We start from the raw sequence: 15,957 nt of genomic DNA on the forward strand, positions 1-15,957 counted from the left end.
CTAGTAAGTGCTATAATTTACTATAAAACAGATCTTCAGAGTTATCTTTCCAATATACTCTGCAATTTTATGCGTTGTTCCCAGAGTTATATAGAATTAGATCAGTATGTATGCCATCAGAATCTTCTCAAGGTAGCCTGCTTTTTCAGGGCTATGCCCCTCAGGAAAAAAAATTCAACATGCGTTTGAGTGGACTAAGAACTGAAACTTCTATTTGTGCGACCTTTGTGTTTCTAGTGATGAGCGATAATGCAGTTCTTTGAAGATGATGTGACATCAAGATATTTTCCGAATGTGGATCATATTTATTTAAATTTTTCTTATGAGTTTTCTTTTGATATATTTGACTATTCCTGGTCACAATTAAATTTTCCAATTTCATTGCACATACTCATCTGATAAAATTAAATAAAGGCTTTCAAAGCTATTTTGTAATAAATACCTCATACTGAATAAAGAAATAGCATTTTGTGGATGGCACAGTCGATGATTTTAGTAAGTACTAAGTTTGAGTTTCGTTAGCCTAATAGATGCAATTTTTAAAGTCATTGATTAGAGCAGGAATTTTACCAGCCCTTTTATATATAACAGATATAAAACTGATTACATATTGGATCACTTTATATATTCCTAATAATTTGGGGCCATTCTTTTATTTTCAATTTCAGTTGACCTCTTAAGGGACAGTTTCAATATTGATTTCAAATTAGGAATAGCAAATCTGTTTTTTATAGTAATGCTATTGCTTAAGGAAAATCAATTAATAAGTATTTATTGATTACCTACTATATACCCAACATTGTACTGCAGGACTAGTTAGAATGCTGAAAAAAATGACAACCAGTGGTTTCTTAGTGTTGAAAAAGGTTTCTGTGTCATCTAGGCCAACCTCCCGTGCACAGCCACAGGCTGCTCTGCAGCATCTCTGACATGATCTGCCACAGCTCGAATGTATCCTCTAATGTTCCCATTAATAATAGCAAACACTTATATCCCACTTACTAGGGAATAGGCCTCCTTCTGCACACTTCAGAGTAATTCATTGAATCTTCTCTACAGACTGTAAAGTAGATACTCAATTTTCTAGAACAGAAATCTGAGACACAAAGAGGTTAAGAAACTTGACCAAGATCACAGCCACTAAGTGTCTGAGCTAAGCCTTGAACCCAGGCAGTCCCACTCTGTGTCAGTGTATTTACCATATACTCGAGTGTCTGAGTTGGAAACTCTTACCATAATCCAGGCGGGAGCAGGGGGGTGTGTGCATAGAGGGAGCCAGCATGAGTGAGAAAGTTGAGAGTTGAAGAGATATGCCAAGGATCAGACAGCTAATTAAAGGCAGAATCAAGATTATATATATCTAAATGAGTCTATTGTTTCGGGAAAAGTAATAATCACATTATCAAGTCAGAGCTAGGGTGACCATATCATATGGTTCAAACCAGGACACTTTTGAGAGTAGAAGTGGAACCATTAATACATACATCAGAACAACAGGCTTTCTGGTGTACTTATAGAACCATCATGGAAAAAGAATACAAATTGTCACCCCACTCATAGCCACCAGAAGAGGTACTTCTGGAATACACAAGTATAAACCACACCTTGTGGTTTCCAGTTTTGCATGAAAATAATCCTGGGTGGAAGAAGGTCTATTCAGAACTTGATTTCTAACTGGACTGCTTCCTTATGGATTACGCCCAAGGACCAGTTCCCCACCCACCTACTCTCCCTTGGTCCACACATGACCCCCAAACCACTGTACTCATTCAGTTGTTCAGAAGAAAAAGGATCGACTTCATTGTTTGTTCATTTCTGGCTGCTTCCTTGTAGTTGCTCCGCTCTGCTGCTGATTGGTCTGCTGGCATCAAGTACCATGAAGAGTCCATCCATACCGCTTACGTCCATGTGATAGAGAACAGCAAGCACTACATCTATATAGAAGTAAGTCCTGCTCATGTAAATTAGTGTGACAACCTGCCTTCCCATAAAGAACATCCAGAGTCTCCCCTCATCTGGAGGGTCCCCAAACTCAGGACCTGCTGGATAGATTAGTGTATGTTGAGATGTGAAGAGACCTCAGGTCACCTGAATTTTGACCTCCCCAGTATACCATTCGCTTTGCATTTTCATTAACCAGGACTCTAATAGGAGTCCCCGAAATCCTTGTTATTAAAATGTATCAACTCACTGCAATATTATTAGCCAGAAATACCCCAGCATGGATGAGTAAGTTTTGATTTGGCTTTATTTGGAGGTTGTTAAGTGAAAGGCATGTGCTGCTTCAGGAGAGAACACACAGGGGTAAGCTGCTAAAATGGAGACCACTGGATGCCACTGGTTTGGGATATTGGAGTACGGAGCGTGCAAGGAAAAGAACGTGGATAAGGAAGATGGGAGAATATTGAGGACAGGGACCACCTTCTTCAATCCTGTGTGAACACTGTTCATTATAAAGCTTTTTCAGATCCCAGAGTTTGTGTTCAGAGGATGGGAGAAAATCTGGGGATACTGGGTTTAGTTTGGGAAGCTTAATTGTGCTATAAGGTAGATATCAAGCTAGCTCAGGGCACTTTGAAAATCCTGAAAAAACAAAAAGTCATGATAATTGAAAAACAAATTAGAGCACTTCTCCCTTCCTTATTTTAGTCTTTTCTTTCCCCTTAAATTTTTAAAAATGTATGGAGGGACATCGTAGCCCTATTTTCCTTTCCCTTGAGTCCTGGCCGTCTGCTCTTCCATGCAGTGACCATTCATGAAAGGCAGACAGTAAAGAATTGGAGCTTTATTTATTTCACAAACCTGGAGAAAGAGAAGCTGATTAAAAATATTAGCGGGCTGGGGGCCGGCCCCATAGCCGAGTGGTTAAGTTCACACGCTCCACTTCGGCAGCCCAGGGTTTTGCTGGTTCGGATCCTGGGTGCGGACATGGCACTGCTCATCAGGCCATGCTGAGGCAGCATCCCACATGCCACAACTAGAAGGACCCACAACGAAAAATATACAACTGCGTACCGGGGGGCTTTGGAGAGAAAAAGGAAAAATAAAATCCTAAAAAATATATATATATTAATGGGCTAAATACAATGTAGTATCCTGGATGAGACCCTGCACCAGAAAAAGGACATTAGTGGAAAAAGTAGTGAACTCCGAATAAAGTCTAGAGCTTAGTAATACTAATACAACTAATATTATTAATTTCAACAATTATACCAGAATAATGTAAGATGTTAACAGCTGGCTCATCCATTACCCAGGATCTTTTTGCTTTATCTCTTTTTACTAGCATTAAGTCAGTTTTTCTTATTAATGCTACCACAGTGCTAAATGAGGTCAGTAATGCCATGTTGATGCACATAGCTATGAACACAAACCTCGTTGACACACCTCTAGCGGAGGTCAGTGGTCAGTGTTCACCCTGCTCTCTCCAAAAAAGGAGGCATAAAGGTCATGACATGTGGCCAGGGAGTGTTTATGGCTGCTGAGGAATACTAGGCTTCTCCATAATATGAATTCAGAAAAACAGCTTGCTTTGGTTGCCGCTGAGATTTTGATTGATGCCCTCAGGGGAAACACATTCTCAAATGAGTTTCTGCACGATGTCATTCTGTAAGTTTGTCTTCAGGAGGCGGTTTACAGATTTATGCACTTACGTGTAAAAATGAATATAGTAGTGATAATGTTGCAAAGGGATGGCAGCCACATTTTGAGTCATTGCCTATATGTCTCTTTACCTTAAGATGATTAGCAAAGCTTACTTTGTGATGATTATACTTATAAATTAAAGATGTATTATAACAATTTGTATAAATAGGACATGCAATTGTCATAATATTTGCTCCTAATATTTAACATCCCTTTATGCAGCGACTAAATCTTTTATACCATTATGATAATAATGTTGTACCCTGTTTTTTAGTAAGAGTTTTGAAGAATGTTTTGGAGATAAGTAGAATAGCAGAAGTACTTAAAGAAAAAAAGAAATAAAAATATTTCTTTTTCCATTTTATTGGTTTATTTATATACATACACCATGCTTACAAAAGAGATTTGAAGCTCCTTAAAATAGACATTCAGGAATAATAAGAGACCCAAACAATTGGAGATAAGGCAAAAGCCAGTAATAGGAAATAAGGGACGAAGGGTGGAGAAAATTAGACCAGGATTCTGCCATCTACCCTGTTACAAAAGTAAACTTGTATGAGATAGGGTGTTTGCCAATATAGAATGTTTAATCATAAGCATTTACACAACATGTGAACTTGAAAAAAACCTAATTTCTCTGTTGATTAAATTTGGAACATTTCTACCGTTCTAAGAATGTAACCTACAAGGAATTTGCATGATGACACAATAGTTAAGGCTTCCACTCGACTAAGCTGTTATCCATGATATTACTAGAAACGCATGAGAGTGAGGGGCGGCTGCTTCTCTTCTCAGTGTCATCGGTTTCCTAAGCCATTTCAGTAATCAGAACGTCTGCTAGGTGAAACGTTTTTTTAAAATATCAATGAAGTTTTGTTATATACCACATTTTCCTTATATACATACTGGTAAGATAAGCAAGACATACATGATTGTCCTGTTTATTTCTCATAGAACCAGTTTTTCATAAGCTGTGCTGATGACAAGGTCGTGTTCAACAAGATAGGCGACGCCATCGCCCAGAGGATACTGAAAGCTCACAGGTAATGTTTTCGGCATTTGGGGAGGTGTCCTTACTGCTTTTGAAAGCCCATTTTGAAAATGCTCTTTTCCTAGCAGGCATGAATTTGGTTCAGCAAGCAACAGGTTATTGATTCCTGAAGTCTGAGTCAGTTGCTGAGAATTTTTGAGTCCATTTTTGAGGGAATTCTTCCAGGCACAGTCATTTTTTCCTGGCCAGTCTCTTTCCCACGCACTAGATTTGTGATTTGATTTATTTAATCGCAGACAGTGAGCTGTGTTCACTTAGAAATAAAGCAAAATAGTCATAATATTTTTCCATGGGTTATATTTAAATTCTTGTTACCCTCTGTCTTGTGTCTCCAGCTCATGGGATTATTTCTTTAATAGCACTTTTATTAAGATAGAGTTCACATCCCATACAATCCACCCATGAAACTGTACAATTCACTGATTTTTAGGATATTCACAGAGTTGTACAACTATCACCTAATCAATTTTAGAACATTTCATCTCCCCAGAAAGAAACCCCAGACCTGTTAGCAGTCACTACCCATTTACCCTGCTTGTAGCCCCTGGCGACCACTAATCTACTTGGTTTTTCTGTAGATTTGCCTAGTCTGGGCATTTCTTTATAAATGGAATCACGCAGTATGTGTTCTTTTGTGACTGACTTCTTTCACTTAGCTTAATGTTTTCAAAGTTCATCTAAGTTATAGAAGGTATCAGAATTTCATTTATTTTTATTGTCAGGTAATATTCCATTATCTGGATATTCCACATCTTATTTATCCATTCATCAGTTGGAAGATATTTGAATTGTTTCCACTTTTTGGCCACTATGAATAATGGTGCTATGAACATTCTGTACTAGTCTTTATGCAAACATGTTTTCATTACTCTGGGGATGGGGTTGCTGGATCACATGGTGACTCTATGTTTAACATTTTGAGGAGCTGCCAGGATGTTTTCAAAATCAGCTATACCATTTTACATTCCCATGGGGTATAAGAGCTCCAATTTCGTTATATTATCACCAATTCTTATTATTACCTCTCTTTCTTATTATAGCCATCCTAGTTGATGTGAAATGGTATCTCATTGTGCTTTTGATTTGAATTTCCCTAATGACCAATGACGTTGAGTATATTTTTGCTTGTTTATTGGCCAATCAAGTATTACCTTTGTGGAATGTCTGTTTAAATCTCTTGCCCATTTTTCAATTAGGTTGTCTTTTTATTGTTGAATTGTAAGAGTTCTTTATATATTCTAGATACAAGTCTCATATCAGATTTATGATTTGCAAATACTTTCTTCCATTCAGTGTATTTTCTTTTTTACTTTCTTGAAAGATGTTGTCCTTTGAAACATGAAAGTTTTTAATTTTGATGAAGCCCAATTTATCTGCTTTTTCTTTTATTGCTTGTACCTTGGTGTCATAACCACGAAATCACTGCCTAATCTAAGATCATGAAGATTTGCCCTGTTTTCTTCTAAGAATTTTGTAGTTTTAGGTCTTAGGCCTTTGATTCATTTTGTTGTTTTGTATATGGTGTCTAATTTCATTTATATGTAGAAGTCCAATTTCATTTTTTGGCGTGTGGATGTGTAGTTGTTCCAAAACCAATTGTTGAAAACTGTTCTTTCCCCACTGAATTGTCTTGGCACCTGGGACTATTTCTTTTTATGACTAATTTTATTTCTGTGTAAGAGCAGCAAAAGAAACAAACAAACAAAACCATTACATTTTATTGTTTCAATTCATTGAACAAAAACAGTGGAGAATGTTAAGTATATACACATTTGGGGATTAAAACACTTTTTGGAGCCAGCCCTGATGGCCTAGTGGTTAAAGTTCAGCACCCACCACTTTGGCAGCCCGGTTTTGCTTCCCAGGCATGGAACCACACCACGTGTCTGTCAGTTGCCATGCTGTGGTGGCAGCTCACGTAGAAGAACTAGAATGACTCACAATTAGGATATACAACCATGCACTGGGGTTTTGGGGAGGAAAAAGAAGACGAAGATTGGCAACAGATGTTAGCTCAGGGTGAATCTTTCCCTGCCAGAAACAAAATGCTTTAGACTTAATCCAAACATAAAATGTAAGAAACAAAACACTTTTGATTTCCAGAGTTATGTGGTACTTTGATATCTGTTTTTCACATAATATGTGGGGATTTTTAGATGTAAGAACATTTTATGCAGTAACTACCAGCGTTTTATGTTTCACAGTTTATAGACTCTTACTGAATCTTCACAACTACTCTTGAAAGTAGATCATATAATTTTGTTGTTGTTGTTGCTGTCCCCATTTTTAGAGTTAAGAACCGACATTCAAGAGGTCATGTGACTTGCCTAGGCCACTAAGAGCAATAGGCAAAAACAGGTTTGAGCCCAAGTCTTTGGACCTCTGGCACAATGCCTCCCACTATGTAACTGATTCATTGACGGTTAGGATTAAAGACCCCTTCAGGATTTGCCCCACATCGAGACAAGCAGGATCGGCCTTTGTTTTTCCCTCCTCCCCTTGACTGGTCATTGGATGCAGGCTGCCTCCAGGGAATGGGCATGACCTTGGGTGAGGCAGGTCCCTTTGGCCTATAGAGGGTGATTCAGAGGGCAATTCCTGGAGAAGGACTTCGCTGTGAGTGAGTACTCAGTGGCCCACACTCTCAGCAGCTGAGGGAATGGCTATCTTGGTCCAGCAGTGAGGGCATCTGGGTAGCACACCACAGCACCCACCACATCCTGCAGGATGTACACTGGATCTCACCCTTTACTCACATCAAAATCACCACTGGACCTTTACAGATATACAGAGAGCTGGACTCAAGTCCAGGCTTACTGGATCAAATTTCCTGGAGTGGGGCCCTGGCACCTGTATTTTATAATGTTCCACGGGTAACTCCAGAGCATAGCCGAGTGTCCTTAGTACTCACCTAGAAGAGTGTATATGACCATAAATATTAATGATGCTCTGTGCTTTTACAGGTGGCTTTTATCCTTTGCTTTCTTATATGCTCTTTTTTAATAAAGTCACCATAGGATCTGTTTCTGAGATGACTTACAAACAGTCTTTTTACAGTTAAACATACATCTTCACACGGAGATTTCTTGCATCCTTGCCACTCTCCCAATTCTATGCACCAATTTATGTCTGATTTACAACATTGGATTATCTTTCTGTCAACTCTTGCGTTTCATTGATGCAAGAGAGTCCACTTTGTCTATAAAGCACTTTTGACAAAAGAGAAAAATAATTTTTTCATGAAATTGAAATAAGTTGCGGAAATACATTAAGTTGACAAATGAGCTCATTGGGCTGAGCAGTGAATCATGAATTTTGGAGCTGTGATCAGCTAAGAAGGAGAGTAGCTCGTATACCTTTGATCTCAACTTTGCTCATCCCAGTTATTAGTTGCCTATAATAGAGGGTTATTAGGTAACCGTAAGATTTGGTTTTAAGTGTTTGGGAGCCTGAAAGAATATTTTTCTTTAGTATATTAATTTGTCCTTAAAAATTTGGACTTATTCTAAAATCATAGCGTTTTAGGGCTTTAAGATATTTTCTGATTGAACATTTCCCAGTGATCCTATGAGCTGCTCCTAAGGGGAAAAGGGATCCATGGTAGGAGAGTGTGGTAAGATCGCATCTGTTGTAGATTGCATCTCACGCTTGGAAGTTCACAGAGCACATTAAAGATGCTATTTCAAGCTTACTTTGCAGAAAATGGAAAGTGAGTCCATCAAATTTCAAATTAACTGTGTGCCATTTAGCTGTGATCTCTGAATAGTCTCACTTTCTTTGACAGTCATGTTTCAAAGTAGTATGTATATCACGCCTTCAGACTTTTAGTAGATATACACACGTATCCTGGAAACATATTTTACATTTTTCCCCTCCTCTGTATCTCCACATTATTGTTCATCTCCTGTGTTAACTGCAACTGTGAAATATATTTTCACTTAGTAATTTCTTGTCCTCTTAGCTTGTATTCTTAGGAAAGGTAAAGGCAGAATTAAAAAGCTCAACGTGCAGGCTGCCTGTAGTGGGGCTCTACTTTTCACAGAAAGCCATGATGTGTCATGGCCAAGCTTACCCCAGTCTCCTCCTTCATTGACTTCTCTGCTCTCCACTCTTCTGAGATTCGGAACTTCCCTATCAAAGTCACGTGCCTAGCAACAAGTATAATTCCGGCTGTTGGAAAAAGAATAGAACGTAGCACAAAGCAGATGGAGGGAAAAGACAGCCAGCATTCAGCCAGGCCTGACCAAGGAGCACAGGCTGTCTTCCAGGTCCCTCCCACCCTGCAGAGATGGCAGTCTTTAAATTACCAACTCCCTCCACTGGGCTGAGCCCTTCCTTTTCTGCCATTGCTGGAATTCAGCCCCACACCACTTTGCTGAAGCGAGTTCTCTGCTCCCCTCACTTCCTCCTGGTTCCCTCTCAATAGCCATAATTCTTCCCAGAAACAGGTTTTTGCATCACCTCCTTGCTCTGATCCATGACCTAGAGCCTCAGAATATTGTTCATCTCGTGCTGAACTGGAAATCTCTACACAAACAGAAGGTCTGCTCTAATAAGTACACCTGTCTTGGAGTTGAGACCAGCTCCCAACCCACTTGAAGCCTGTTTTGACAACTCAAATCTGACTATAGATCAGGGAGAAGAAATCATAATCCACAGTTCAAAATCAACTGGTTTATACTATGTTTGAATAAGCCAAAAGACAGAATAGAAACAAGTGACCCAGGTAGAAAACATTTAAAAACACTGTGTTTTTAATGAATGAATGTTTTCTGAGGATGAAACCATTTTTGTTTATGGAAACTTGACGTGCGTAATTTTTCTGCCTTGGTAAAAAGTCAAGAAGTGAGAGAGTGCATTTTGCACTGTTAATCACCACAAAGTTGACACATACAATAAAAATAGGCAGTTAATTTAATGCCTCTGTATTTTAATATTAAACTGTATTGAAAAACACACTATTAAACTACACTGAAAAATACACAATTTTGAAAATTTCTCAAACTCTTCGTTCTCCCTGTAACAGTAGAGCGGTTCCAGATGGTGCGTGCGGTTCGCCCGTAAGTGGGTGCTATGGGGAACACTCCTCTGGGGAATCTAAAATTAGTTGGGGACCAGGTGTCTGGCAACCTGGATTCTTTCCAACTCTGTTATCTAGAGGTCCATGGCCTTTTGACTACGGTTGGCTCTCTGAATCCATGGGTTCCGTATCTGTGGATTCAGCCAACTGTGGGTTGCACAACACGGAACACGGGGTTACGGAGGGCCAGCTAAGGGATTTGAGTATCCATGGATTTTGGTCCTCACGGGGTATCAGTAAGCAATCCCCCACGGATACCAAGGGACAACTGTATATCAGTTTGCCTTTCTGACACTCTGTTTTTTCACCAACAAAATAATACCTGCCCTACCTAGCTCATATGAATGGATGTGAAAGCAATTTGAAAAAAAAATAAAGTACCAGTTTATGTAAGAAATTATTATGTTATTCCCAGGAAATCCATCATCTGGAAATATGCTAGCTCATTGTAAACTGAGGGAGGATAAAGAAGCACTGTTTCAGAATTAATTAATATTTATGTTAGAAACAGAAACATTAAATTTTAAACAAAATGTTTTAATTAAAACACTAAATTAGAAAAAACAAAAATGTTTTAATTAAAGAGATATTTAACATGCCTTATTTTAAGTTATTAGATGGCTACTGCTGGATTAAAAAAACTTACTTTGGCTTCCTACCGCTGGCACTTGTTCACCGTGTGACAAGTAGAGGCACGCTACTAAAACACCGTCTAGAGGTGTCCTGCCAGAAATTTATAGCTGTCTCCTCCTCCTGGGAAGCAATCTTTGGATTTCCCGTTATTGATGGGATAACACCCTTCCCCAAAATATCAAATAAAAGGTATTCTGAAGCATAACATGAGTTCAGTTACGCTCCGTTTTATTTTAATTTCAGGCATTATTTACTTCATTATGCTTTGAAGGTGCGCACACTTTCTCATTTAAATCACTGGTTGTTAATTGAATAATAATGTTACCGAATAGTTTTTGAGTTTTTCCACATCCAAGGCGCTTTATCTGCGTTACTTCGCTCAATTCTCGTGTCAACCTTAGGAAGCAGATGCGTAATTATTCCTATTCCTCAGATGAGGCAGCTGAGGCCACATGAGCTTAGGTAACTTGCCTGAGTCACAGACTGTGGACGAGTGGAGCTGAGACTCAGACCGTGTCTTTAGGCCCTCAGCCTGGGTTCACCACTCAGCTACAAAGCTTCCCTCATTTCAGGGGAAGTAGAAATGTTCTAGTTAAGCCTCCCAGAAATCTACAAGGGATACTTTATTTTAAAATAAAAAAAGCCACATGAACATTTTATTTCTTAAAGTAATTGCTTGAAAGATGGAAATTTCTTAGGCTTAAAGAAAAATCCACATCCTATAATTACCATATCCTATAATTTGTATCCCAAGCTGAGAGGACATGTTGAGTATGTTTCAGAAGCACCATCTTAAAGAAATTTAAACTGCAGTTGAATAAAAACCATTTAAATTAAGTATGCCAGTTGCGGGTTTCACATTTTTCTCGTGTGAGATAACGTCCAAGCTCTATGAGGTTCCTGGAGAAGAGGTTACACTGGGGCAGCAAATGACAGCACATCACGGCAGGAGAACTTCTGATTTAGATCATTTAATTGCTTTCATTTGATGCCCAGAATGATATAAACGGTCATCTCAGCAGATAGATGTAAAGGTTAGCACAGGGCAGAGGCCAGCAATCAAATCACGTTGAGCCTGAGCACGTGCCCTGGCAGAAAGAGGAAGGAAGGGAGACGGCTCTAAAAAAAAATGAGAATGAAAACAGCTGGGTTGTAGTGGGACCAGTTTAATAAAAGGTTTTGTAGAATCTTATTTGGGGGCCACTGAGGGACATGCCTCCCAAAGGTTATCAAGTCTGGAGTGAAGTCTAAGTCAAACATGCTCGGCTAACCCTGAACAGTCTTACATTTAAAAGCTTGCCATTTTCAAAAGATCAGCGACGAGAGAAATTACATGTGTGTGCGCAATGTATAATATGTCATAATCTATAAAGTCACACACATAATATGCAAAGTCATTGCTAGTAGGGCCAGCATTTCTAGTGGACTAGTAATGATTTTAGCCGACTGCCCCATTTACAGGTGAGACCACTGAAGACCAGAATGGTCTATGGCATTTTAAGATTTGCCAAACCCAAAATGAAATGGGTTATGTGCCAAACCGCTGAGAAGCTACAGATCCAGCTCTCACATAACTGATACCACTATCGTATAAAGTTCTCTCCACAAAAACACCGCACCCCAACCACAATTCTTCTTACTTCTGGCAGCATTTGCTGCTGCAATGAAAGGATTTATACCAGCTCTTGAAGTTTACGGCAATGAAATATATCTACAAATCTCAAATTCTCAAAAAGTAAAATGTCTCGTCTGAAGAACTGAAGAAGCACGATGAGCTCCTTTGGGGCCTTCTTACAGATCCTGAGACCCCACTCTGAGCTCTCTGACTGCTCTCCGTGCCGAGGAGGGACCAAGGGGGTGGGGGTGGGGGAAGCACAGATTTGGGGGGAGAGAAGAACGAAGAGGGAAAAGTAGCAGGAAGCCACTGCTACGACCCATTTACAGGGTGCATTAGTCCTCTGATTTAAAGGTACAGGCAGCATTACAGCAATTACAGAAATGAAAAATACTAATTTTAAAGATCCTACGCTCTCACCACCCTAAATAGCTCACTTTTTATTTTCCTATTTCCTTTTTGTCCATATTAAGATGCATACTTACTTTTCTATTGAATTGTAGCTTATTTCCTTTTTGTATAACTCACCTGATTTATCTCAAGTCCCATTTCCACACAATAGAAGGAAATTTAATTTAGTCACTTCCTGATATATGTGGCCAAATCCAGTGATCTCTCTTTATTTCTGCTCTGGACTCAGTCAGGGTGCTACCTGGCTTCACCTCTCCCTGACACAACGCCGTCCTTTGTATAGCTGCTAAGGGGTCCTGGACCTATGGGAAGAGGCCACCAGCTCTCAGTATTGACCTATCTCGGGTCTGTTCTGGCATCTGCTTACTGCAACTTGGGGGCCTCAGCCTTCTCCTTTCAGCCCTGCCCTTCTGCCACTTCTCTATCACTGCCATATCACGTGGGCTGGTAGACTACACTTAGCGCTTCTCTGGGGTTCCCCTGGAAGCAAGGCTCAGATCCTCATAGCTCCATATCCTCATGTTTAAAAGGGGACAGGGTCTGCCATGTTCTCCCTGGAATTCAGCTTCAGGGTAAAGGACAGGGTCCCTGTACTGAGTCTCACTCTTATTTCTTTATACTCCTGCCTCAGCTCAAAGGATCTCTATCTGGTTCCCCTAAATCTAAAAAGTTGACATCTTTGTCTCCTAGTTCCTTGGTGAGAGTGCCCCGCGGAGAGCAATGCCTGCTTCATATCTCCAGTTACAGAGTGGGGAGAGTTAACACATTTAAGGGGAAAAATTATTTAATATTTCATAGTATCAGCCTGCCACATTTGTAATTGTCTTGTGATTGTAACTTTGCATCAGGGCCATTTTAACACGGAAGTATTTTGCCTGTAAGTCATCATGGTGGGCATTTTTCATGGCTGCAAAAAAAGTTATATCCATTGAGTGGCTATAGCATAATTTAGTTAACCATCCCCCTATTATGGGACATTTATGTCCCATTTTTAGCTATCACACATAGCACTGCTGTAAGAGTTAGTGAGTTTTGAAACAAAAACTTATTTTAACAAAAAGTCTGAGAATGCAATTTTATAAAATTGTTCTGAACTAAAGTGGATGAAGCGATTGCCTGCATGATGGCTTGGTGCCCACTAGTTTATATCTTGCTTTTAAGATCATAAATAATTTTACACATTAGGGGGTCGGGTTCCTGCCCTAAGCTGATTGCTATAATTTGCCCCACCCCCACGTTAGGAGGATGCAGTGTTTCAGAAAAGACGAGGATCCTCAGCCGCTGAGAACTATTGTCTTCTGGGGATGAGATCAAGGATGGAGATCAGACATAACTATCACAAAGAATTTTCTCTTCATTGGCTTCAACTTAGTGACAATTTTGTGGCTCGAAATTCTAGAGCCCTTTTTTCTACAGCAGTGAAAATCTAAGTGGTACCTGCTAATTTGCGGAACACCCTTCAAAAATTTCATCATTCAGGACATTCAGGAACTGCAGCCTTATACGAAAGCCAAGGCCTTGATATGGAGCTAAGAGAGTCCCAAGGACAAGAAAATGTGGACATTCTGATTCCTACAAACTAGATTTGCAAGAACATTTTATCTAAAGATGTAAGATTTTTATAGGACATTTCTTAACATCCTACACATGAGGTCTCTATTTCGAAGTCATTTTTGCTGTTATAAAATACAAGGATAAAAGAGAACCATCTTTTACAAACAGAACCACAAACAATACCAGCAATACCACCTCTATGATTTTTCCAAAAATCTGAAAAATGACTTATGTGGGTCAGCATGCATAGGAAATAGTTGTTTTGAAATAGCTAAAAACTAGAAACAATTTAAATGCCCACCAAAATGGAGAACTGGTTTAATTATTATAGTGCGGATGTAGGATGGAGTACTATATTGCTGTTGTTGAAAAATGGGCAACTCTCTATGTGCAGATATCAAAAGATTTCCGGGATACACTGGTAAATGATAAAAATAACGTTCAGAAAAGTGTCTATAGTATTCTAACATTTGTTAGAAGGGGAGAGTATGTATATATGCTTATAAATTCATAGATTAATTCATTTCTAAAAGAACATGGAAGATAACAGGAATTGCCATCAGGGAGGGGAAACAAGGTCTGAAGACAAAGGAGAGAAAGAGAATATTTTGTATCATGAGTATATATAACCCACTAGACTATGTGATTTATTTCGTGGTTGCTCAAAAAAACTAAACATAGAATAACTATATGCCAGCAATGCCACTCCTGGGTGTACACCCAAAAGAACTGAAAACAGGGACTCAGACAGATACTATATGCTGATATTTACAGCAGTGTTATTCACAATAGCCAAAAGGTGGAAACAACCCAAGTCCCTATTGACAGATGACTCGATAAGCAAAATGTGGTCTGTACATACAATGGAATGTTATTCAGCCATTAGCGTGAAGGAAATTCTGACACATGCTACACCATGGAATAAAGTTGAAGACATTATGCTAAGTGAAATAAGTCTGACACATGAGGACAAATATTGTATGATCCCATGTAGATGAGGTATCTAGAAGAGGCAAATTCATAGAGACAGAAAGTAGATTAGAGGTTATCAGGAGTTATAGGGAGGGGAAATGGGGGAGCTATTGCTTAATTATCACAGTTTCTGTTTGGAGTGATGAAGAAGTTTGGGAAATAGATATCATGATGGTTGCACAACATGTGAATGTAATTAATACCACTGAATGGTACACCTAAAAATGGCTAAAATGGCGAATTTTATGTTATATAGGTATATTTTACCACAATAAAAACAATTCAGATAAAACGTATTTTAATTTGAAGAAAAAAGTCCTGTGCTGCTTAACCTTATGTCTACCAGAGGCTTCCCAGAAACATTCTTCCAACCTGACCCCATCCTCTCAAAGCAAATAGTATCAGTGTGTACTGTGTGCCAGGGTCCTCTGTTGGGCACCGGCAAAAATAGAAAGATACGTGGACATACATCCTGTGTTTCAAAAGAGCTTATCACGTAGCCCAGGCAGCAGACGAGTATGTAACTATTGTGTAAAGCAAAAACAGTGCTGAATAGACATACCTGCCATGTGCCGTGGGAGTGAGAGGGAGGAGTACACCAATTTTGACTGGAAAATCCAGGATGGCTTGACCAGGGAAGGAGCCATTTACTGCCCTGGAAGAAGTGGGATTCTGCAAGGTGGAGATGAGCATTCTAGGCACAGAGGGCTGATGAGCCAACCTGCCACAGGAGAGGGGGTGCACATCTGAGCAAAGGGCAGTGGTCGCCTGTCACTGGAGTAGGGGTCTGGGAGGATCATACTGAAGGTGATTCTGGAAAGGCAGTTGAGGCCAGATGGTATCAATTTCTTTTTCCTCCCCAAAGCCCCAGTACATAGTTAATATATCCTAGTTGTAAGTCATTCTAGTTCTATGTGGGGTGCCGCCACATAGTATGACTTGACAAGCCGTGGGTAGGTCTGCACCCAGGATCCAAACCAGTGAACCTCAGGCTGC

The 15,957-nt window shown here is 39.5% G+C and overlaps 1 protein-coding gene across 6 annotated transcripts in view; it reads left to right on the plus strand.

Annotated features, from left to right (window-relative positions):
• Positions 1 to 15,957, plus strand: part of PLD1 (phospholipase D1) — a 201,646-nt gene that overhangs the window by 148,715 nt on the left and 36,974 nt on the right. For all 6 annotated transcript variants that reach the window (XM_014866815.3, XM_070509440.1, XM_070509441.1 and 3 more), the window contains 2 exons: positions 1,834 to 1,944; positions 4,600 to 4,688. In XM_014866815.3, coding sequence (XP_014722301.2) covers positions 1,834 to 1,944; positions 4,600 to 4,688 — 200 coding nt within the window. The remainder of the gene's footprint in view (positions 1 to 1,833; positions 1,945 to 4,599; positions 4,689 to 15,957) is intronic.

This window comes from Equus asinus, chromosome 5 (genome assembly GCF_041296235.1).
Source record: "Equus asinus isolate D_3611 breed Donkey chromosome 5, EquAss-T2T_v2, whole genome shotgun sequence".
NCBI lineage: Eukaryota > Metazoa > Chordata > Mammalia > Perissodactyla > Equidae > Equus > Equus asinus.